The sequence below is a fragment of the Dendrobates tinctorius genome, unplaced genomic scaffold (genome assembly GCF_039654945.1).
Source record: "Dendrobates tinctorius isolate UK_male_01 unplaced genomic scaffold, ASM3965494v1 ptg000117l, whole genome shotgun sequence".
Lineage (NCBI taxonomy): Eukaryota > Metazoa > Chordata > Amphibia > Anura > Dendrobatidae > Dendrobates > Dendrobates tinctorius.
In genome coordinates, this window is record NW_027361785.1 from 8479998 (window position 1) to 8505899 (window position 25902).

At 43.9% G+C, this 25902-nt stretch overlaps 1 protein-coding gene across 2 annotated transcripts in view; it reads right to left on the minus strand.

The window, feature by feature from the left end:
• Window positions 1-4764: 4764 nt before the first annotated feature.
• Window positions 4765-25902, minus strand: part of LOC141101421 (transmembrane gamma-carboxyglutamic acid protein 1-like) — a 52844-nt gene continuing 31706 nt past the window's right edge. For both annotated transcript variants that reach the window (XM_073590511.1, XM_073590512.1), the window contains exons 3-4: window positions 8531-8691; window positions 4765-6230 (exon numbers count right to left, since the gene is read on the minus strand). In XM_073590511.1, coding sequence (XP_073446612.1) covers window positions 5724-6230; window positions 8531-8691 — 668 coding nt within the window. In that variant the 3' untranslated portion in view covers window positions 4765-5723. The remainder of the gene's footprint in view (window positions 6231-8530; window positions 8692-25902) is intronic.

A 25902-nucleotide genomic window follows, 5' to 3' on the forward strand; every position in this document is an offset into this window, starting at 1 on the left:
AGTCACCTGTAACATGGGGACTGCGTAACATATACCATGCCAGAATGGAATTAAGAGGGAACCTGAACGCAAGCTATCCGAGCCTTAGATTGACCTGAAAGACACATATAAGGCAAACATATGTGAAATATACCATGCAAGGAAGAAAAGAGGGGGGATGTTTCCTATATATGTTATACATTTGAAACATAATAAGGAGAGTCTTCAGATAGAAATCATATTGTGCTAGATTCCTAAGTCATTGAGGGACGGGCATTTAGCGACAGATGCAAGAAATGGCATATATGAGGGCGTGATAAACAGCAAGTGTAAACAGAGCTTTCCTCTATCCCACTGTGTTCATGTTCCCCAGGAGATCCCTATAGCCCCCTTTCCTCTGACCTTCATTATGCTATAGGATTCCCGTTTTCACATCTCCATTATGGGGGACCACCCTCCAGGCCCCTACTCTTTCTGCGTCCCCCCGTGTACTATTCAATCAATTAAATTCAATAGCTGTGTCAATGATCCTAGTCCTCAGTCTATCCTACAGTTTTCTGCTGGTCAGTTCATCTCTATTTGGCCCACTGGAAGGGGGAAAAAATAATCCTGTCGCATGTTTTCTGGCTGGTTCACTGGCTAGTCCCAACTGCACCCTGAGGCAGTCACCGGAACTCTGACTGGAATAACGGAAGCTCCACCGACCAAGCTATCTGCCTAGCAAATGTCTCAGAGAGTCTATCTCCTGCCTAATTGGGCTGCTGCACTGAGCGTTGATTCATAGTGATAATAAGACAAATCCCCACATGAAATATTATTAAACTTCAATAATATAAATAGCAGTACACAGACTTCTAGTAATACCCAACTCGGGGGCATTACATATTCCGCACCATTTATCTAGTTTATGTATTTGGGTGGCTTCCAAGTGATAATGTCAAGGGGGATATTAATCGCTCGATCTTTTTGTGTGGCAGTTAGATTATGCCCTTCCAGAAGATTCTGGCAGATTTTCCCATAGAGAATACAGGAAGGTTCAGCCCATCCAAACATTCCTGTGTATAGGGAATGATAGCTTAAAAGATTTTAAGACCATCTCCAAAGACCTTGGCATCACAGCTTTAAAAGTTCTCAATATTATGAAGAAGTTTGCTACTCATGGAAGTCAAGGACCTCACAGAATATTCTGGATAGGCGAAAATTGATGAGAGATGCCTACGAAGTGAGAGGCAACATTTAGTGAATGTCAGGCTGTCTCCAAGGACTTATTTATAATCTATCACTGACAATCTTTTTGGAAAAACAGTGTAATGTGACAACCACCTCTCACTGAATACAGGAAGGTGGGACTATTATCAGCCAGCATAATTGGTTCTTGTTTGGTCCCTATAGAATGACCGCTTTTTAAAGAGAAAAGCATCAGGAATCATCTGAAAGCTGACACGATTTGCTCTGGAAATGTGGAGCCCAATAAAAGTCTAGAGACTAAGGAACAGGGGTGGGCAATTAATTTTCCCTAGGGTTCACATGAGACCATTACTGTTGTGGAGGGCCGAACACACAGCCCAAAATTAATTGTGCTTAATATTAATACAACTAATATTATAAAATGATAATTATCACTTAATGCTGAGAAAAATTAGGTTTGCTGACAAACCCCTATATAGTGTGAACCCCACACATAGCCCCTGTACATACAGTATGAACCCCCACATATATAATATACATACACACTGCTCAAAAAAATAAAGGGAACAATGTGTGGAAATGCCTCAAGACAAGGAAATGATGCTCAGTAATGTGTGTGGCCTCCATGTGCCTGGGCATTGTCTTGAGTTGGCGGATGTTCTCCTGAAGAATCTCCTCAAGACCTGGATTAAAGTATCACTCAACTCTGGGACAGTCTGTGGTGCAATGAGGCGTTGGTGAATGGAACGAGACATGATGTCACAGATGTGCTCGATGGGATTTAGATCTGGGGAACGGGCAGGCAAGTCGATAGCATCAATGCCTTCATCATGCAGGAACTACTGACACTTCAGCCACATGAGTCCTAGAATTTTCATGTTTCAGAAGAAACCCAGGTCCCAGTGCACCTGCATATTGTCTCACTATGGGTTTGAGGATCTTTTCTTGGTACCTAATGGCAGTCAGGGTACCTCTGTTTAGCACATGGAGGGCTGTGCGGCCCTCCACAGGAAAGCCTTCCCACACCATTACTGAACCACTGCCAAACCAGTCCTGCTGGAGGATGTTTCAGACAGCAGTACATTCTCCACAGCGTCTCCAGACTCTGTCCATATGCTCACCTGCCAATCTTGATGTTCTCTAGCAAATGCCAATCGCCCTACACAGTCTTGGGCTGTAAGCACAACACCCACTTGTGGACGTCAGGCTCTCTTAGCACCCCCTCATGGAGTCAGTTTCTGACAGTTTGAGCAAACACATGGATGTTAGTGGCCTGCTGGGGATCATTTTGCAGGGCTTTGGCACTGTTCCTCCTTGCACGAAGGTCCTGCTGCTGGGTTGTTGCCCTCCTATGGCTTCCTCTACGTCTTCTGGTGTACTGACAAGTCTCCTGGTATCTGCTCCATCATGCTCTGGACACTGTGCTCACATACAGCTACCCTCCTTGCCCCAGATCGCACTGATGTGCCATCCTGGATGAGCTGCTCTACCTGAGCAACTTTTGTGGGTTGTAGACACCGCCTCATGCTACTGTACCTCTAGGGTGAGAGCTATAAGACACTACTGAGCATAATTTCCTTGACTTCAGGCATTTCCACTCAAGTTGGATCAGCCTGTAATTTGATTTTCCACTTTGCTTTTGAAAATAATTCCAAATCCAGACATGCATGATATTAATTTTGATTTACATTAATCATTTTTATGTTTTAGTGCTCTCAACACATTCCACTATGTAATGAATACAGATTTCCAACTGGAATATTTCATTCAGTGACATTTAGGATGCGCTATTTTAGTGTTCCTTTATTTTTTTGAGTAATATATATTATACACATGCTATAATCCAGAAAATGAAGGCAGCACTCCAAAATGAAAAATATAAATGCGGTTTATTGGCCCATGTGCGACATTTCGGTACAAGTGTGGATCTTTTTCAAGCACACACTTGGACCGAAACGTCGCACATGGGCCAATAAGCCGCATTTACATTTTTCATTTTGGAGTGCTGCCTTCATTTTTTGGATTATAGCATGAGGTTTGGTACATACCTGGAAGGATTTTTTGCACCCTCTACATTTCTTTGGTGCTGCTCTTTGCTTTCTTTTTTTGTATTATTATACACAGCACCCACTTTATACAGTATGAGCCGCATATGCAGTATGAGCCCCCACACATATCCCCCCCTGTAAACAGTGCGAGTCCTCACATAGCCTCTCTACATGCATCATAAGCTCTCACACAGCCACCTATATACAGGCATACAAAAACACACACAAAACAACAACAAAAAAAACGCACTATTATTACATCATCGCGTCTGCTGTCTCAGTCGCACACTCAGACTGGTGGAAGGAGGAGCCGGTGCCTTCATCCTCCACCAATATCAGGATGCAGATGATGGGCAAGGGCATGGTGCACCCTGTGGGCCAGTCATTTCAGCCCTTTGTGTCTAAGTCCGCAAACTGGACTGGAACAGCCAGAGGGCCGGATGCGGCCTGTGGATCTTACTTTACCCAGATCTGCTATAGAAGAACCGATGCTTATACCCTTCACATCACCCCTCTGAAAAAGCTTTACGCGAAACGCGCGTCAGGGGTGCTGTTTTGGCTACCACACAGGTTCTGTTTAGTTCCTTACACTTTACTTCAATTTTGGTTAGATTTTTCTTAGTTAGAGCTTTCAATTATCTTAGTACAGGGTTGTGCTCGTATTGTCTTTGTATCTTTACCCTCACTTTGGTTCTTATTATTTTGAGCACGTTCTGGACTCTACTACCAGGACACAGGATATTTATGTTATATCTGAATAATGTTCATTTATTACGTGTATTGTCTTATTGAACCAGTGACCATATACCCCTGTGATTATTGCACGCCTTTCACCAACGTTTATTTTGTTGATAATTCTTTATCCTTACACAAAATATTTTCAGTAACATCTTAGAGTATTAGTAGATATAAAAACCTCACTTATGTCTAGGATTTTCTTCCATAACTTAAGTTATTCTGATACATACCTCTGAAGAATTATTCCCCACCTCCTTATTTTCTGTTTCCAATTTCGTAAATGCATTTTTGGTGTGTGTATCCATTAATATTTATTGCCTGTATCTGGAGACTCCTTGTTTGGCTCACACCTTTGTCTGAAACTCTCCTTTTAGATTTTTTTTATTATATCTCGAAATTTGTTAAAGATTTTTTTTTTTATTCACCCTTGGCTACTTTGCTAATAAGCCTATGTTTCTACATGTTTTGTGAATATGGGAGAGCCCTTGATGATTTTGGTCCATTAGGTATTTATAGAAGAACTATTGGTGCAATGTCCTTTACCGTGGTCATTTTATGAGACTGATAAAACTAGAGCAGGCAGGCATTAGTCCCCAATAAGGTGGGTGCAGTTCATTCGATGAAGAATTTATGGATTAAAAGGTCTTACCCACTATACTGGCACAGTAATCCAACAAGTTTGTTTATTATAATGTTGGGCCAAACCTTTATCAGTGAGTAATTTACATGAGTTTATTAATCAATTTGGATTGGTCTGAATTCAGGAATAAGAAAAAAAAAATAATTTATTTTATATCACAAAGGAGCTGAATACTTTCAGAAGCTATATTTTATTGTACGTGAAAATCTTAGAATTAAATTTTTCTTCCTAACAAAGCAAAAACTAACTTAAAAAAAGAAGATCCAGTCTATGAACTTGGCTTACCTCATTCTTTAAGAGAATTCACCCTATGAGTCCAAATCTGATAACAGTCGAAACGTTATGTCACAAATGGAACATAAACATTGCTACTTGGAGACAAGAGTGTGACCTGAGGCATTTCTTAAAAATATATTGCACTTTCAAATAATACACTAAAAGTTAGGCACAAATGTAAAAAAATGAAAAAAATTCACACTATATATATAAAAAAAAAAAAATCTTAAAATTGCTTATGAGGTTAATAGAAGTGATGATCTTAAGTGCTCTTTAGTATAGAGGGTGCTCAAGTGACCTGTGAGTCCCCGCGCTTGCATGTTTCGCGGCTGTTAGACCGCCAGAAAACATGCGGGGATTGCCTGACACACACGGGCAATTCCCTTGTGGCTGTCTAAGCTGCAAAAACATGGGTGCGGGGCACTCGAACATGTCACTCGAGCACCCGGGATACTCGGTGCATAGCCGAGCACCCTAGGCAAACTCTAGTAAGGGGCACTCGCGCTCATCACTAGTTAATAGTGGTTAATTTGCAATACTAGTATCACCCACAAGGGACAGAATTATTGCAAAAAAATGCAATAGAGCATGACAAATTATACAGATTACAGGCATCTTAATTTAATGGAGGCAGAAATAATTAATTAGGATTCTGCAGTAGAATATCTAAAGTGTTAACAGTCCATTTTTTTTGCTACTTGTCTTCACATGTCCTCTAAAAAAAAAAAGTCACAAAAGTCAAATTTTGCACAAAGGCAAATAATACTGTGCTTATAAAACTTCACTTATAAATTCTTCATCTGCAATAAAAAACAAACAAAAAAAATTGAAAAAGGTGTGCTATTGAGAGTCAGTTACTTGTCATTGGCAACCTCACGAGGTATCGCGACGACAGAGGCACATGTGGCTATTTCTTCATATTGTGGAGGAGGCTCCATTGGGTTCCGTTGCGGCTCAATCACTCGGATGCCCCTCTCGCCAGTGGCTTCCTCATAAGACGGGGGAGGGTCACCGTTTGATAACCCAGCTGATAACGTATCTGAACGTACATCATAATCTAAGACCCCACGAGGGTGCCCGGCCCTAAACGCATCTTCCACAGTACAGAGTACATTGGAACGCTGCTGGCTTCCCATGTCTTGGTCAGGTCCTGCCTCTGTATTGTTCTCTCTCACTCCTCGGGGTGCGTAGGCAGTCCGACGACGCGCCTTCTTTTTAAATACACACCTCCATACCAACAGGAGCACCAAAAGGGCCACAAATAGTACTGTGACCAAAGGGAAGGCAAGGTAAAAGGGATACCAGCTGCTGTCTGTGTTAGAGTTCTCGTGGTCACTGGTATATTCTTTCCAAAATTCTTTCTATAAAGAAAAAAAAAAATTGCTAAAAATATACATATACACATTAATAATCTTACTTACCAGACCGTCACCTCTCCTCTGATGACATGACATTGTTACATCAAATGACCACTGCAGCCGACCAGCAGCCAACCTGATTGACTGCTGCCTTTCAACAATCTGCCAGAGCAGATGCTGTTCCAGGAGGTTAGCATGATTTTTACTTTTTATTTACTCTGGTCTCTTTAGCCATTTGAAGGGAATCTGACAGCTGGTTTTTGCCATTTAAAGAAGTACACCTCCCATCAAACTTTATCCTCTTAATATATTGCAGCCATCATGTTATATAGCACTGTGGACTTAGAATTGCTCATTTTGCCTTTCTAGCCAGCTAATTCTTCTCTTTTCCTCTGCTCTATGTAGAAATAGGAAGCCTCTTGTCCCTACAATTAACATTCCCCTTTTAGTGACCCAGCTCCTCCCTACTATCCCTGCCAGGGACTTTTGCAGTGACTTCTGACTCATAGGGTTAAAATTGACCTCCTGTTTCTACATAGAGCTTAGATTGATTCACCTAGTCAGTTTTTAATCACGTGATGTCATAGACCTAATGGAAATCAGAAGATTTGTAAGGACACCGTGCTATATAACATGATGATGGCAATATATTATATATATTTTTTTTTATTTTTTTTTTTATTGAGATTCTTTAATCTGAGAGCCGCAAAAATATAGTCACAGAGAATGTGTTCTTTGATTGGCTACTTGCTGCAATTTTAAATAGTGTTCAAAAGGAGATCACTACTGCAGGACAAGGTGTCGCAAGCCAGGTAGTACAGGTAATGTGTAACCACACCCCCAGAAAATCTAGAGAGTGCTCAGGAAGGTGCCAATCAGTGGTGTAGGAGGGATTACAAGTTTATAGAGTACACAGGAAGCTGCAAGTCACGTGGGTGGGTCATACACAGATCACCATTCAGACCACTGATACATCTACAGCACAGGAAACAGGGATGTTACTGGACTGCTTGGTGCAGTTTTGATTAAGTAATACATGACTGGAATCAGGGTCTCTGTCCCTGTATCTTGCAGTTCTCAAATTAAATCGCAAAAATCTGCTGACAGATTCCCTTTAAGGGACTGCTCAGTACTTCACAACCTTTTAAAATCCCTATATTAATACACTGTGTAATGTCATACAAGACAGTGCCCTGAACTAAATCATTATGGCTAACCGTTAAAGCCCTCCATTGGACTTTCAGCTTAACGTGAAGCACCAGTGTGGAAAAACTAGGTTAAATGAAAAGAAATGCTAGTTTAGGACTCATTCACATTTAATGTTCTGGGACATGTCACATACGTGGTCAGTAACCTAGACAACAAGCTTTACACTATAAAATTATACATTCCTTCATTATTGAGAATGGAGAGGGTTTTTAATAAGGGGTAACGTGCTTGTTTTTTTTTTTTTTTACAAAGAACTTTGCAATTTTAGCCATTTATTAACTTCAAATAACCCTTTAATCACTGCTAAAGTATATTGAATAGAAAAGGGTTTGTTACCCAATAACCACAAGGTGGAGCTGTTGCAAAAGAGAAGTTCACTGACCATCAAAGCTTTCTAGAATCTTGTTTTCCTCCTGGGAGATTTTTTGTTTTTGTGCCTTTACTTTTTGATCACAGTTTTTTTTTTTTAAGTGCTATAACTTTATTTTTCAGTCAACATATCCATGCGAGGGCTTAAGAAAAGTCGTAGTTTTGAATGACACTATTCATTTTACCATATAATTTACTGGAAAAAAAAAAGTCAAGAGCTGCAAAATGGTGACAAAAATCCCCAAAACTATATTTCAACACTGTGTGGCTTTTATTTTTACTCTGTACATTGTGTTGCAAAAAACAATCCAATTATGCGATTCTTCCAAGTCAGAACGATTGTGACTGTGTCCAACTTACAGGCCCCAATTCTTCAAGACCGGTGATGTTCACACCTGTGTGGATGAGGGGGAATGTAGAGAATCAGACGCTCGTGATTCATTAAGAGGTGCACTTGACAGGAGCATTTGACATGCGGCATGCGCCTTATCTTACTCCAGTCAGGAACTGGAGTAAAATTTCTGGATTACGGAATGCCGCCGCTCTTGGATTAGAGGAGTTGTGGCGTCATTCCCATATCCTGCCTGGTGGTGGGTGAAACTGGTGTGAAAACACCAAAAGTTGTGACAATTCTGCAATATATATTATACACATACACAACTGGCGTCCACTTTGGAGATCAGCACTAGATAGAGAACCATCAAAATTCACACTACAGTACTTACAGTCCTCTCATCATTTTCAAATGCCTCTCTTGCCTCTTCATAGCTGCATAATTCCTCCCTGCATTCCCGCTCAATGTTTCCTTGCTTTATCTCCTCCAGGAAACTGTTTGCTCTTGGAAAACGCTTTAAAACGGTGTTTGCTTCATCTTCAGACAGAAACACTAAAAAACAAAAATAAGTATTACAGTACATAAAGTAAAAAAAAAAAAAACCCTTACCCCTCCAGTTTTTTTTTTTAACATTACTAAATAATATAAACATTAAAAGGAATCTGTCAGCAGGTTTTTCCTATCTAATATGACAACAGCCAGAGGTAGGGGGTAAAACACACAATTCAGTGATGTGTCACTTATCAAGTTGTGTGCTGCTTACTTACAATGAATGTATTATAACTAGGACATTATCATTGCTGTGACAAGCTGTAAACTGGTCTGACCCAGTTGCCTCCTGTTATAAACAGCTCACTGTCAGTAGACTATGTAAATACAGAGTCTGGTGTGGGCGGAGTTAGATTTAGCATGAAGCAGAGCTCAAAAGCTAGGAACTCTGTCACAACTGCAGCACCCAGTAAACCAAGTAATACATGGTTGGAATCAGGGTCTCTATGCCTACATTACGCTTACCTAAAATCCAGAAGTAAAAACATTTTGAAAATATTTTTATTGGTCGTTTGCTTTTTAACCCCTTCCCAACGTGGCCAATTCCCATTTTTTCATTTTCGTTTTTCCCCCCTTCTTAAAGAGCCATGACTTTTTAGGTTTCTGTCAACATAGACGAGGGCTTTTTTTTTTTTTTTGACAACATTGTTTTCCAGTACATGTGGTAAAATTAATTTCAAATGAGGTGAAATTGCAGGAAAAAAAACCCGCAATTCTGACTTTTTCGGGAATTGATTTTACAGTGTACAGTTTGTGGTAAAATGAACCGGTAATATGGCACACTTAGAAGAAATTAATCTAATATAAGTGTTTTTGCTCCTAAATTATGCTGCTCTCCGATTAGGTAGCAAAAAAAACTGGTGACAGACCCCCTTTATACAGTAAAGAAGCTTACTGCTACAAATTCTGGTAAAGTGTCAGAGATGTAACTAAAAGCTACTAGAATTAAACTAAAGATGGCATAGAAAATAGGAAGTCGCGGGTAGATTATATGTGGAGTTGGCCTCACACAGTAGACACTAATGCCTAGGGACAATGGCTCCTGTTTCCAGTACATCAGTCAGATTGTGCATTCTTCTGTAGCCAGCGTTATCACCAGCCGCTGAGCTCACAAAGGAAATTCCATAGCTAAAGATAACAGCGTTGATAGATTCTTGGCAGGAGGTAGAGGCACAGGAGGAGGACAATGCGACTAGAGACAATGTGAAGGTAATATTTTAACCAAACTAAAATGATTCATGAGAAAAAAAAATTGTCGCTACATTTCTTCCAAAAGCCTTAAATGAAAATCAATGCGTGTTGGATCAACCCAAGAGTACACATTCAAGCAGTGATTAACACTACAGTAGTAGGAAACCAAAAATAAAACAGATTTTAACCAAGAAGTAGGTTACAGGCAAACCCCTTTAGGCAGCACTCAGAAGACCTAACTATGCTTTTCTCCTGATTTCAGTAAGTTAGACTGCTGCATGTCAGGCCATAACTGGATAACACATACAGCTCGCCTCCTGACATACTGGCCAAGCTCGCCTCCTGACATACTAGCCAAGCTGTTCTCTTATCACCAGGCATTCATTTCCCCCTCCTGATCTTCTCATGGGTTGACAACAACTAAAGTTTCCACCAGCAAAAACACCTCAAAAATATTGAATTTTTTTTGTGGTGGTGTAACTTACATAACACTATTACAAAGAACTGAAAGTGTGAAAAAAAATTCACCAGCCCTCCAAATTGGAAGTAAAAAAAAAAGCAGAGTTCCCCATCCACGAACAAACATAATCAACCTGTACAGTGCTAGACGAGAGTGGTGTTATGGGTAATGCCACTGGACTCCACAATGGAACGTTTTCTTGATTTCTGTTTTTTCAGGAAACACTCAATTGGGAAACAATACATAATTAGAGCCCATTTTTAGATTTTTGAGAAGGTGTTGGCACCTGTTCACCAGGGTTTATTCATAGTAAATAGGTAAGCTTAAAAGCTTCTATAACAGTTTAAAAAAAAAAAAGTTATGTTCTCAACTGGAATCAAATGTCCTTGACAGCCGTATGCTTCTAGAAGTATTATACTCTGATTTCTGCAGCTATGCCATTTCAGAAAGCATCATGTTACTTCTCTGCTAAATCAGCAAACCTTCAGGGAACAATCAGAGGACAAGAATACATTTATAACCTCTTAAAAAATACATACCAAAAAAATACAGCTTTTCTTTTTAAAGGGAAGCCAGAGTCTGAAAATGACCTATTGCCCTAAACACTTTTGGTGCTGCAGGATTTAAAAAAAAAAAAAAAAAATGCTGACATTTTCCCCATATCACAATCGTTCGTAAAAAAAAAACAAAACACAAAAAAAAACCAAACACAAAATTAATAACGTTGCAATTGGCATCGGGTCTTTTTTAGACTTCTACTTCATGGCCTTTCAAGAAGAGTTTTTAGCAAGGCTCCAATTATTAGCCATGGTTACAATGACAGATTGTGATATGAAGAATAACCACCCATTGGCAAAAACATTTAAAACATACATTTACAAAGACCGGATTTAAATAATTGGCCATTTTCTGATGAGAACTTCCCTTTAAAAAGGGACTCTCAGGAGATTCATGCTGCCCAAACCCCGGCAACTTGAATCACAGCCTGGCTGCATGACTGACGGTATATTGCTAGAGGCAATTGACAGATCTCTCCCCATGTTCAGATGAAGGAGATACCTGTAAATCACCAACTATGGCATTGGGAAGAGCCGGCTGTGGGCAATGCCTGACCAAGCTGCGATTTATGCTGCTTGTGGCCTGGACAGCATAACGCGCCTTACAGGTTCCCTTTAAGATATAGTATTCAGAGAAATAACTAAACAACTTGGGCGTCATTGAGGCTGCTCAAGTCTGGTCATTATCCAAATGCATGAAAGGTCTACTTCTAAAAACAAGAGGTTACCACCTTATCCACTTTTATCTCAGAGGAGATCTGACCTCCAAAACCCACACCGATTGCCAGAACAGGGCATTGTGGACATGTCTGAATGGAGTGCCAGTGCGCAGGCTCGACTGCCCACAGTTCCATGAAGATGGAATGGAATAGTGGTCACCATTCAGAGAAGGGACAAAACTGCCATAAATTAGATGGAACCCTGACGGAGCCAGAGAGTGCAATCACACAAATGGAGTTCAAATGGAACGTGATCGGCTAAGTTTTTATGCTAATCTAAAAAGATGGGATGGTAGTTTTAAAAAAAAAAAAAAAATCTTAAATAAACTCCATGTGAACTTTGTTGCACTATATGACGCCATCAGGTCTTCTCTCCAAATCTTATTTTTCGGAGATTCAAATGGAATTCCTAGTTAAGTCACAGACCTACAAGTCTGGTGTAAAAACATGGATTTTTATGAGTACTCACCGTAAAATCCTTTTCTCCGAGACGCTCATTGGGGGACACAGGTACTGTGGGTGTATGATGTCTGGAGGCTGACACTAAGTATACAAAAAAAAAGTTAGCTCCTCCGCCGCCGCATACACCCTCGCCCCGATTGCGGGCGGAAACCAGTTTAGTGCAATAGCAGTAGGAGAACACAAAAACAATTTAGCCTTAAAGCAGAATACCATATGTCTGAAAAAGGACCACCCTAATTTAAAAAAGGAACTATATTCATTAAATAAGCAAGAGCCAACTGGCTACTAGGGTGGGTGCTGTGTACCCCAATGAGCGTCTCGGAGAAAAGGATTTTACGACGAGTACTCACAAAAATCCATGTTTCTCCTTCGTCTCATTGGGGGACACAGGTACTGTGTGACAACCTAAAGCAGTCCCTGGGAGGGAAGTCAACTCACCAATCCAAGCCGCATGCCCTCCTGTCTAAAGGTGCGCCACTGCTGCCTGGAGAATTTTTTTACCCAGGCTCGCATCTGACGAAGTCTGAGTATGCACATTGTAATGCTTAGAAAATGTATGCAGGCTGGACCAGGTTGCTGCCTTGCATACCTGCTCTGCCGAAGCCTGGTGCCGAAGCGCCCAAGAGGCGCCCACTGCCCGAGTAGAGTGCGACCCTATCCCTGCTGGAATCAGTGTGCCTCTAATACGGTAAGCCTCTTGAATAGTTAGACAAATCCAACTGGCTATGGTCGACCTTGAGGCTGCGAGCCCCTTCCTGCGCCCTTCGGGGATCACCAAGAGTGAGTCTGTCTGGCGAAAAGGTGCCGTCCTCGATACGTACCTCCTGAGCGCTCTAACTAGGTCCAAAGTGTGGAGCGCCCTTTCTACCCTATGTACTGGCGCTGGACAAAATGAAGGCAGCACAATGTCCTCATTAATGTGGAAAGAGGACACGACCTTCGGCAGAAAGGGAGGAGCTGGTCTAAGGACCACCTTATCCTTGTAAAAGGTAAGAAACGGTGCTCTACAAGATAGGGCTGCCAACTCCAACCCGCCTAATGGACGTTATGGCTACCAAAAATACGACCTTCCTGGAAAGGTATGATAATGAAATTTCTTGTAATGGCTCAAAAGGAGCTTCCTGCAGGACACTCAGGACCAGGTTAAGATCCCAGGAGTCTATGGGCGCTCTATAGGGGGGCACCAAATGAGAGACCCCTTGAATGAATGCCTTGACCTGCATATTAGTAGCGATCCTTCGCTGGAAGAGGACAGACAAGGCTGATATCTGTCTCATAAGGGAGCTCGGGGCCAATCCTGCGTCTAGGCCTGACTGAAGAAAAGCCAGGATGTTGGGAACCGAGAAGGACAGTGGAGCAACCCTGTGCTCTCGACACCAACGAAAGAAAACCTTGCAAGTGCGGTGGTAAATTCTCGCCGAGGTAGGCTTCCAGGCGCTAACCTATTCTAGCAACCACTTCATGCCCAAACCCCACCTGGGTCAGAATTCAAGATTCAACGGCCATGCCGTCAAACACAGGGCCCGAGTTCGGGTGGCAGATCGGTCCCTGAGTTCGGGTGGCAGATCAGCCCCTGAGACAGTAAGTCTGGTCATTCCGGCAGACGCCAAGGAACGTCTGCTAGGAGCTGCACTAGATCCGCGTACCGTGCCCGACGGGGCCAGTCTGGGGCCAGCAGAATTGCCGGAACCCCCCTCTGTCTTGATTTTCCTGATGACCCTCGGAAATAGTGGCAGCGGGGGAAACAGGTATGGGAGCCGAAACTGGTTCCATGGTAGGACCAACGCATCCACTGCGATTGCTCGCGGGTCATGAGACCGAGCGACAAACACGGCCACTTTGGCGTTTACCCTGGAGGCCATCAGATTCACGTCCGGTGTGCCCCACCGTTGGCAAATCTGCTGGAAGACTTCGGGGTGCAGGGACCATTCCCCGGCCACGACACCCTGCCAGCTTAGGAAGTCCGCTGCCCAATTTTCCACGCCTGGTATGTGGACTGCTAAGATTACCGAGTGGTGCCCCTCGGCCGAGCGTAGTACGCTCTCTATCTCGCGCATGGTTGCCCTGCTGCGCGTGCCTCCCTGGTGATTCACGTACGCCACCGCCGTGGCATTGTCCGATTGAATCCGGACAGGATGTCCTGCTAGAATGTGCTGGAAATGTTGCAGTGCCAACCGCACCGCTCGTATCTCCAGCAAGTTGATCAGGAGGCGTGCCTCCTGATGCGACCATTGCCCCTGAGCCGTGTGATGGCGAAAAACTGCTCCCCAGATGAGAAGACTCAATCGGTTGTGATCACCAACCATTGATCTGGGGGAAAGGGTTTTTTCCCTGAAGAAGAGAGGAGTCGCGCGTCCACCACTGCAGTGACCGTCTGACTCAAAAAGACAACCTGCACTGATGACCGAGCGTGAATGGACTCCTGTCCCAAGATGTCAAGAGAGCATGCTGCAGGGGACGAAGATGAAATTGGGCAAACGGAATCGCTTCCATTGCCGCCACCATCCTCCTAGAACCTTCATCCCGAACCGAATGGTATGAGGGCCTGGTTGTTGAAGTCTCCGAACTCCCTGCCGGAGCGCTCGAGCCTTGTCCTGAGGGAGAATTACCAACCCTCGGGAGCTGTCGAAAAACATCCCTAGGAACGAAATCCTCTGAGCTGGGACAAGGGATGACTTCTTCCCGTTGACCAACCATCCTAGGCGCGAAAGGGTATCCAGTGTGATGTTGACATTTTCCTTGCATGCCCGAAAGGACGGACCTTTCATCAAGAGGTCGTCTAAGTATGGTAAAACCGCTATGCCCCGAGAGTGTAGAATGGCCATGACGACCGCCATTACCTTTGTGAACACTCTGGGGGCGGTGGCCAACCCGAAAGGCAGAGCTACAAATTGGAAATGCCAACCATTGATTGCAAAAAGTAGGAACCTTTGGTGCAGGGGAAAAATAGGGACGTGCAGGTAAGCATCCTGGACGTCGATCGAGGCCAAGTATTCTCCCTGCTCCATGGCCGATATGACTGAATGGAGAGATTCCATTCGAAAGTGCCCGCTTCTGATGAACCTGTTCAGGAGCTTTAGGTCCAGAACCGGCCTTACTGTCCCGTCCTTCTTGGGAACCGCGAACAGGTTGGAATAAAAACCTTGAGTTCTCTCGCACTCTGGTACAGGGACAATGACCCAGTTTGTGCTGAAGTACCTTGATGGCCCCTAGCAACGCCTCTGCCCGGGATTCCGCTTTGGGAAGCCGGGAAAGAAAAAAATCGTCTTGGAGGATGTCTGACAAATTATATTTTGTACCCGGACGACACTAATTCCGCCACCCATGCGTCGCGTGCTAACGCGACCCAGACGTGGCGGAACTGGAGTAGACGTCGGCCCACTCTGCCATCCTTGGGTAACAGATGCCTCGAGTCATTTGGCTGAGGGCTTCTGGGACCTTGCCCCCCTTGACCTGGGCGGGCGGCCTCGCATCCTGCCCAGCGGGTTGGCTCTATACGTGACCTGACGCTCCTTGTCTTGGTTGTAGCGAGCTGGTGCGGCAGAACTGGCCGCTGCCATCCACCCGGGGCTGCGAAATGCTCGAAAGCGTGCTTGAGGCTGACAAAATGGCAGTTTAATTTTCTGCTGTGGGAGAAAACTGCTTCCCCCCCATAGCTTCTGAGATGAGTTTGTCCAATTTTACCCCAAACAGGCGGCTACCCTGACAAGGCAGGGAAGTCAAGGATTTCTTGGAAATCGAATCAGCCCGCCATAGCCTTAACCACAGGGCTCTCCTAATGGCGATTGCATTCGCCGCCGCTAGTGCTGCGCAATTAGCCGCATCTAAGGACGCATTGATTAAATAGTCACCCGCCATCGCGATCTGACCTGCTATCTCAGACACTTCCGTCGGCAGGTCTCTATCCTGTAGGACATTATTTAAAGAATCTGACCATAACATCATGGCCTTGGCTCCCCATGTGGTCGCAAATGAAGGAGAGAGTCCTGATCCTGATGCCTCATACACCGAGCGGGCCAAACTATGAGCCGATCCGTGGGGTCTTTAATGAAAGAAACACTAGGCACCGACAAAGTTCTTCAGGCCAAGCGTGACACTGGGGGATCCACAACCAGAGATTCCGCCCATCTCTTACAGAGCTCTGGTGCAAAAAAATATCTTGTTTCTAGCGTTTTTTTGGCCCGAAAAACGCTTGTCTGGACGTTCCCTGTGACGCTGCAGCGTGTCCTCGAACTCTGGATGAGTGCTAAACACTCTATGCGGTCGCCTGGCCTTCTTAAAGGACACCTTATGACCTGAGGTTAGGGAGAGGTCTTCCTCAATACCCAAAGTCTGATTGACAGCTTCAATGAGACTGTCTACAGTCTCCCGACACCCCGGGGTATCCAGGTCCAGGGATTCCTCCGCGTCATAACTTGAACTCTGCTCGCTCCCGGAAAATGGTGACGGTGAATGAGATGCCGGACTCACGGATGCCGAAGCACCGGAGGGGCCCGGAGACGCAGTGTGGGTTCTCTTCCTATGCGTCTGCCTAGAGAGAGTGCAGGCCGGAGGCTCCTGTGAGGCGGATGAACCTTCCCAGACAGGCGAGCCATCGTCTCTGCCCCTATCTGGGGCCTGAAGGATCTCGATCGCCTTCGTAAGCGAAACCATGGACTGCGAGACTGATAACGCCCATTCCGGGGGATCCAGACCCCTGGGCTCCATCGCAGGGGAGGGCTCCTGGGCGCGTTCGGAGTCACAGGCTTCACATAACTTAATAACTTTAGATTGCGCTCAAGGGAACATAACCCCACAGGAAACGCATGCGGCATAAAGGAACGTGTGCGTCTTTCCTTTCCCAGACATATTGCTGATTAGGCCAATTTATGAAAATTCGAAGGGAAAGACGGAAGAGGAGGAGGATAACCCCTTAATGCACATAGTGTGGCTCCGGGACGGGGGTCGCAGTTACCCTGCTCCTGTGTGCCCCCCCCACGCTCCTTGGTCTGCCTCCAATGCGCTCCTTCACCTCTGGGCAGGCTGCGAGGTGCTCTCCCGGTCGCGGCCTACCCTGTACTAAAAGCCAGGGCCTCAATTTATCCAGCGCCCGCCCTAGCCACGGGGGGCTGTGCCGGATATGACGTCACGCGGGGGGGGGGCGGAACTTTCACCCGCAGCCTAGGCCGAAGCCGCGGGCTAAAATTAGTCACTGCCCACCCGCTCGTGCGCTGGCGGCCCCGCTACCCCGGCGATCCCGCCGGTCTCCACTCTCCTTCACCTCTGCTGGCGGTGCTCCACATCCGCGGCCCTGCTGTCTTTCATGCCGCTCTCCTCAGCCACGTGCAGGTACAGGGAGGGAGGAGAGGAGGAGGGGGAGAGGAGGGGGGGTAATGGAGACTGCCAATCGCAACCCTAGCCCCCACAATATATCACTGGCAATCAGTGGCAAACATCAGGGGATTTAATAGTGCGACCCCCTGCCAAAAGCTGCCCAGGGCCCTCCCCAGCTCCATACCTGCTACTCTAGCCACTCGGAAGCGGCACCTGGGGTAATTCATTTTTGGACGGTGCAGGCACCCTAGCTCCGTCTGCCTTTAGAGGCGAGGAGAGGGACCGTCCGCCGCCATGCAGCACCGCCATCTTGCATTGGTGGAGCAGTGGGGGCCACACAGACTAGTCTTGTGCCTCTGTGCAAGCCCATGGTTTCAATACCTAGGGGTGGACAGGGCTAAGTCTGGCATAATGTCCCACGTCGCGGGAAAGGATATGTGGAGGGACACTCGCACGTGCTCACCCGTTGATGGTTTGGGGAAATCGGATCCTTTCAATAGGATGCGTTGCCCCTGTTATCTTCATAAAAAATAAAAATAGATGTCCGGGGAAAAGTCCCAGTGATGTCCCTCGGTGCGGGAAAGGATACGCGGAGGCGATACTCAACGCGTGCTCGCCCGTTGATGGTTTGGGGAGATCGGACCCTTTCAATAGGATCCGTCGCCCCTGTCACATCTTCATAGCAAGAAAGCAAAAAAAAAAAATAATAATAATAGTCTGGAGAGATCCAGACTGTGTGTGTCTCCATAGGACACTAAGCAAAAAACTGGTTTCCGCCCGCAATCGGGGCGAGGGTGTATGCGGCGGCGGAGGCGCTAACTTTTTTTTTGTATACTTAGTGTCAGCCTCCAGACGGCAGTAGCATACACCCACAGTACCTGTGTCCCCCCAATGAGACGACCGAGAAAGGGCCTTATGCACAAATTCAGGCAAAATAAACCCTACAGAGCCGAATATGCATGTACATTTTTCATGCAAATATCCTGTCCCCTACAGGCCCCGTACAGATGCTCACATCGGCAGAAACATACTCTTTATGCATGTAGGAATTCCTGTAGGAGGGTGTTTGTCCCACATAGCCATTTACTTATTTACAGCATTATTCTGTTAAATACCGTAATCACATCCATATTAGTATACACACGACAATTCTTTTTAACATTTTTGTAATGAAAATTGTTGGGACCTCACGTCTGAATAACCTTTTGTTACTCAGACAGAACTGAAAAGAGGATTTGACACTCGACAGTTGTCCAAGAGGTGGTCACTACAACGCTGCCATTCATAGGTGGCACGTGTCTTCTGATGAATTGCATTTTGTCTGGTAAAAAGATCCCCCGGGGCTGATCACATCTCATCAGCCCAGAGGGAAACAGCACTTTGTGTGCCAGCAATGAGGGCCAGCTTCCATCTATTTACTGCCAGCCATTGTCAGGTGAGACCATGGAGCTGGTACATTCTCTACAGCAGACCACAAAGGTACTGGAGAAGAATAGTCTGCTTCCTCACCTAGCAATGAACGGTGCCGATTATGTACCGTCAGATATTAACTCTTTACAAAAGTAGAAGTACCTTCTCTGATTTTAGTGAAGAAACGTAAAACATTTTTCAAAAGTCATTTAGAGGAAACTCGTCACATTGAAAATAGTAGCTGATATGCAGATAGGATAGTAATACATTTTTAAAGGAAAGCTATCAGTTAATTTTACATTATATTTCATGCATAAGTCCAGTGGGCGGTCCTATTCAGTGATTGACAGTCTCCTCAGTATGACTGCATGCAGGGAGAGCTGTGAATCACTCACTAGTAGGATCACCCACTGGACTCATATATACAAACTCCAGGGATTTCAATTAATAAAATAGAAGTTATACTGAATCTGTTCAAACAAAGCTACTATATATATATATATATATATATATATATATATATATATATATATATATATATATATATATATATATATATATATATATATTAGCGCATAAGCGGTGGCACCAAAATTTGCCACGAAATACTGGGTAAACTTATTGACTCGAGTATAAGCCGGGTATGCATTATCCCCTCATCCCTGTCCTTGTACGCATCTTCCTGCGCTCCCTCGCAGCATCTTGTTCCGGCCAAGCGATCACGTGGCCCCGCTCATTACGGTAATGAATATTCACTCCATGCCTATGGGAGCGGAGAGGCGTGCATATTCATTACCTTAATGAGTGGGGCCACGTGATCGCTCGGCCGCAGGAGCTGTTGGCACCGGAACCAACGAGATGCTGAGAGGGAGCGCAGGAAGGTGAGTAGGATGTGTGCTGTAAGCCTGCAGCTGTCACTGCGCGCTATAAGAGAAATGAATATTCATTTCTCTTTAGCAGCGGGCACAGGTTTTAGCCACAGCCGCCGAATCCAGCCTCTGTGACTCGCTGCTCCTCCGCTAACCCTCCTCTGCCGGCTTTCTGGGACAATGACTCATGTATAAGCCAAAGGGGGCGTTTTCAGCACAAAAAATGTGCTGAAAAACTCTGCTTATACACAGTACATACTGTATATATCATTGTGCTCAGCTTCTCCTCTATACCATGCTGTCCACAGATCCGATTGCATATACAGTGCGACAGCTTTGTATATTATAGTGAATGAGCGTACCCATTGCATGATAATCATGCAGCCTAAACAGGTTGCCATTCACCCAATGAATGCTTGCTCGTCAGGTGAAATGACTTTGTGAAACACAGAAAAGATCATAGTTCTTGGCAGCTCATTGTCCTATGTAAACAGGACCTGTGCTGCCAAGAACAATGGCAGCCTATGGCCACATTCACATGTTCAGTATTTGGGAAGTGTTTTACCTCAGTATTTGTAACCAAAACCAGGAGTGGGTGATAAATACAGAAGTGGTGACATGTTTCTATTATACTTTTCCTCTGATTGTTCCACTTCTGATTTTGGTTTACAAATACTGAGGTAAAATACTGACCAAATACTGAACGTGTGCACGTGGCCGATTACTGATCGTTCAGTGTGTACATGAAGTACAGTCTGCCTGTGTAATCAGGCGACTAAACAACCGCCAATCAGTAAATATGTACCTTTATTATCCTAATAAAGAAAAAGTCAGTTTAAAGGGAGTTATCAAGGACTGAGGTATTGATGACTTTTGCTTCATACACAAGGAACATGCTGTAGTCAGTCACTTGACTGAAGGGATTTTGAGGAGATTACAAAGCTACTTAATGGATAATTTTTATTTACATATTCTGCGGCAGTTCACAGTTCAGAGGGAACATGAACTACATGTAAGGCCTCTTTCACACTTCAGTTTTTTGCATCAGTTATAATCCGCCAAAAAGGCGGACAAGCGGATCCGTTTTAAACTGATGTGAACGGATGGCACAGGATCCGTTTTCAGACGGATCCTGAAAATGAAGAAATTTAAAGGGAGAGAGAGAGAGAGAGAGAGAATTTTTTTTTTTGTCCGGCACCCAGAAAGAAATTCGGGTTAAATCAGTGTTTGCAGGATCCGCCAGAGAAAAAAACGTTACAAGCTCCGTTTTGAAATTTTTGAGGATGGTGACGGACAGCAACTTTTGGCGGATCCTCACAAAAAACGGATGCAACGGACAGCAATCCGTCACAATCCGCCATTAATGCAAGTCAATGGGAAAAAAACGGATCCTCAAAAAAAAATTGAGGATCCGTTTTTTTCAAAACCTGGCGGATTGTGACTGATTGTAAAAAACGGAAGTGTGAAAGAGGCCTTAGGCCTGTTTCACACATCAGTTTTTCCTGTCAGTCTAAATCCGCCAAAATAGCGGAAAACGGATCCGCAGGCGGACTGACAGAAACGGGGGACAGCGGATCGGCAGATGTACGGATCCGCCGATGGTAAAAATTTAAAGGAATCGCGCCTGGGGAAAAAGAAAAAAAATAAATCAAAAATTAATACCGGCGGATGTAGTGGTATCCAGAAGAGAGCGGGCATCTGCGGTGAGCGATCATCTCGCGCGATGCCATGAGGGAGGAGGTCGCGCGATGCCATGAGGGAGGAGGTCGCGCGATGCCATGAGGGAGGAGGTCGCGCGATGCCATGAGGGAGGAGGTCGCGCGATGCGAGAAATGGGGAGATCGGGCAGAAATGGAGGAGGCAGGGAAAGAACGAACGAACGAACGAAAGAACAAAAGAACGAAAGAGAGAGAGAATTTTCATCCAGCAGCGACACTTGATTCAGGGTTAAAAGGGGAAAATGCGGATCCGGACAGCAAAAAAACGTTGCATGGTCCGATCGGTGATCTCAGCGGACGCCACAATTTTGTCGGATCCGCACAAATATGGACGCAACGGACGATCATCAGTCAAAATCCGCTGATAATGAAAGTTAATGGGGAAAAAAACGGATCCGCAAATAAAAATGGCGGATCCGTTTTTTTTTTGGCAAATAGGCGGATCTTGACTGATTGTGAAAAACTGAAGTGTGAAACAGGCCTATCTCTGTGATGTGCTATCCTGTTTCTACAACGCTTACCAAGAGGAGCGAGGGATCTGCTCACAAGCTTACAATCTAGAATGGATTCCTATAGACAAATACAGCACAGTGATATCTGGAGAGAGGGTCTTAAAGCAGATCTTAAAGCACTGGTAACAATATACCAAATTTACTTTCAAGGCATGGAATCACTATGGGTAAAGAGAGGTGGAACTAAGTGGCGGTGCGTTGGGCAACCAATGAACATGGCATTAAATCATGCTTGTACAATGTTTGTGCAAAGATTATATTAACTAATACATGGCAAGGTACTGCTTTTCATTAATGACAAATAGAACATAATATGATGGTATGCACAACGTCTCGCAAATGCAAACATTTTAGTGCATCCCGAAAGCTAGTAGATGTAAGCATCCGTACTATATTGTTGCGTCAAGTACAATAGCGACCAATAGTTTTGCTTTTTTTTTTTTTTTTAAAAAGTATGATTACTTCTGTCTGGTTGTTGCGATGCCATTTTCCTGGCGATTTTAGTAAACCAGAAGCAAATGGTTTTCAGCTATAAGGGTGAAAATTGTATTTAACATTGTTTTATCCCTTTATGTGTTAGTTTTCAACATTTGCTGGGCCAAAATATTTTGCATATTTTGTCATGGGTAGTCGAATTTTTGAGTAGTCGTGAGTATTTGAAATGTTTTTTGTTTGTATGTTTTTAGGTTAAAACATGGCAAATTCAAAACCAAGAGTCAAGTGTCACATATAATAAAGAAAGAAAATGAAGGTTATGGAACAGCTGATACCTAGAAGTGGACGACCACAGAAAACTTCCTCTAAAGTTGATCACAAAAAAGTCAGTATCTGATGTCCATAAAAGTGCTGTACACATTTCAACTAAATGAACGAAGAATATGGAGTCAAGCGAGTCGACGAACTGTGGTGCGACGGCTAAGAGCAGTAGGGTTAAATGCACGAGTTCCAGTCAAAAAGGCTTTCATCTCTGCAAGAACCAGAAGGTCCGACTTGAGTTTGCCAAAGAACAGAGCCAATGGAAAGAGACAGATTGGTGTTGTGGTTAGATGAATCCAAGTTCAATGTGGTAGTGATGGCAGCCATCATATACACCACCCAATTGGAAAACGTAATGATGTAAGGTACCAAACACCTACAGTGAAACATGGTGGTGGCAATGTCATGATTTGTGGCTGCTTTTCTGTATCTGCTATTGGCTCTCTGCATAGAATTGATGGAAATATGAATGCTACCATGGATATACTGGAAATGTAATGCTGCCACAAGGTAAAACCAACATAGGCAGGGGCTGGAAATTCCAGCAAGACAATGATCCTAAGCACACATCCAATTTAGTCAAACATTGGTTAGCAAAGAAAAAATGTTCACCTGTTGCAATGGCCAAGCCAATAACCTGATTTAAACCCTATAGAGCACCTTTGGGATGAGTTAGGGTGATGAGTTGGGTGGGGCCTGTACCCATAGCAATAAAGATGAATTGTTTGCAGATTTGCAAATGGAATGGAGCAAGATCCCTCAGGATGTCTTGAACACCCTAGTGGCTTCAATGCCTCATCGGTGTGCCGTAATTAAAGCAAGAGTTTATGCTACAAAATACTAAGCTATGGCATTATAAACAATGAATTACTCTATGTTGTGATCAATAAATAGTATATGCCAAACTCAAAGCAGTCAGTTTTCTTTAATTAAATGTCCGTACCTAGATTTTAAAGCATTTTGGTTAAAATTAAGGTCTTGCATGATGACAACTTCATGCGCTTTCAAATCATCTCCAGGAAAATGGCATAACAACCAGACAGAAGTAATCATACAAAGAAAAAAACACTTTTGGTTGCTAATGTATGTTTGCCAAGCTCAAAAAAAGGCACAGGTCCAACAACCTATAACCATGTGGATCCAAAAGCCCTATATTTCACATTCAAGACAAAACCCGAAGCACATATTTACATGCTCCATATTGGCGGTAGATTAAATACATTTCATGTACATGTTGCTAAAAATACTGAAGAGAAACTGGCAACGAAGAGATGTAAAAATCTGCAGCATGTCTGTCAATTTTATGTGTGGAATTCAGTGTAAATGTCACTATTTGCAATCCAGCAAGTAAAATCTGCAGCATGGAAATATTATACCCTACATTAGCATGAAGATAGTAATATGATCCGGACACAAGAGGTCTTTAACACGTAAACCCACACTGTAAAGTTGGTGCAAATTTTTCCGCAGTCTATCTACAGCAAAATTGGCATGCATTACAAACAAAAAAAAAAAAAGCAGCCGCAAATCCACAAACTTACCTTAACCCCTTCGCGCCGCAGCTCTGTTTCGTTTTTGCGTTGCCATTTTAGCGTTGCCATTTTTTGCTCCCCTTCTTCCCAGAGCCATAACTTTTTTATTTTTCCGTCAATATAGCCAAGTGAGGGCTTGTTTTTGCAGAACGAATTGTAATTTTGAATGACACCATTGGTTTTACTATGTCGTGTACTGGAAAACAGGAAAAAAAAATTCCAAGTGCGGTGAAATTGCAAAAAAGGTGCAACTGTCCAAATGTTTTTTGGATATTTTTTTTTTACTATATTCACCAAATGCTAAAACTGACCTGCCATTAGTATTCTCCAGGTCATTACGAGTTCTGAGACACCAAGCATGTCTAGGTTCTTTATTTATGGCAAGTGGTGAAAAAATAAATTGGATCATTTTCCAAGTTCTGTAGAGTCTCCATTTTTCGTGATCTCGAGTTGGATGAGGGATTATTTTTTGCGTACCGAGCTTTTGTTTTTAAAGATACCGTTTTGGTGCAGATATGATCATTTGGTCGCCAGTTATTGCATGTTAATGCAATGTTGCGGCGACCACAAAAACTTAATTCTGGCGTTTTGAATTTTTTTCTTGTTACACCGTTTAGAAATCATATTGATAAATCGGGCGATTCTGAACGCAGCAATATCAAATATGTATGTTTGATTTTTTTATTGTTATTGTTTTATTTTGAATGGGGCAAAACAGGGGGCGATTTGAACTTTTATATTTTTTTAATATTTTTAAAAACATTTTTTTTTATTTTTACTTTTGGCATGTTTCAGTAGTCTCCTCCATGGGAGACTAGAAGCTGTCCTAACCTGATCGGCTCTGATACATACAGGCTATGATCAGATCACCTGTATGTAACAGGATTGCTGACTTGCTGTGAGCGCCGACCACCGGACGGCGCTCATAGCAATCCGGCATTGACAACCATAGAGGTCTCCTGGTGACCTCTGGTTGTCATGCCGAGTCATCGGTGACCCGCGATCACATGACTGGAATCTTCAGGCGCCATTGTTGAAGTGCGCGTTAAATGCAGCTGTTTGACAGCGGCATTTAATGGGTTAAGAGCCACTGGTGGATCGCGATTCCACTCGCTGCTGTTTCGGGCACATGTCAGCTGTTCAAAACAGCTGACGTGTGCTGGGAAAGATGTTGGCTCAGCTCTGGAGCCTACATCAAAACGAGACACGACATGCGTCGTACTAGTACAGCGCATGACGTGAAGGGGTTATGGGGAAGTTGCTATCTAATTTTTTTTTCCACGAATTGAAAAATAACGTAAAGTATTAATGTTTTCACACTCAAAAAAATAATTGTTTTAATGGAGTAAAATCTGAAAAATAATTTAAAAAGTTTTGATATTTTCCACTTTTAAACACTAGGGGAACAGCTGCTGGAATTTTCAATGAAAACCAAGAATACAACTGGCTCACTTTACAACTGGAGTAGATGTGGGCCGGATCTGATCACATGTGTGATATCTCCTCTCCTCCCCTCTCGGGCATTTGGAAAAGTCTAAGGGAGGATGAAGATTAGGATCACAGGACGGCACCATTTTGTTGGTGACTGCAAAGTGATACTGAGATGTGGACAGTAGCACGGAGATGGCTGGCAGCCAGTGGCGGATTAAGTGGACTATGGGCCCGGGGCTGTTCATAAAACCTGGGCCCCTGTACCCCCCTTCCCACCTGAGCGC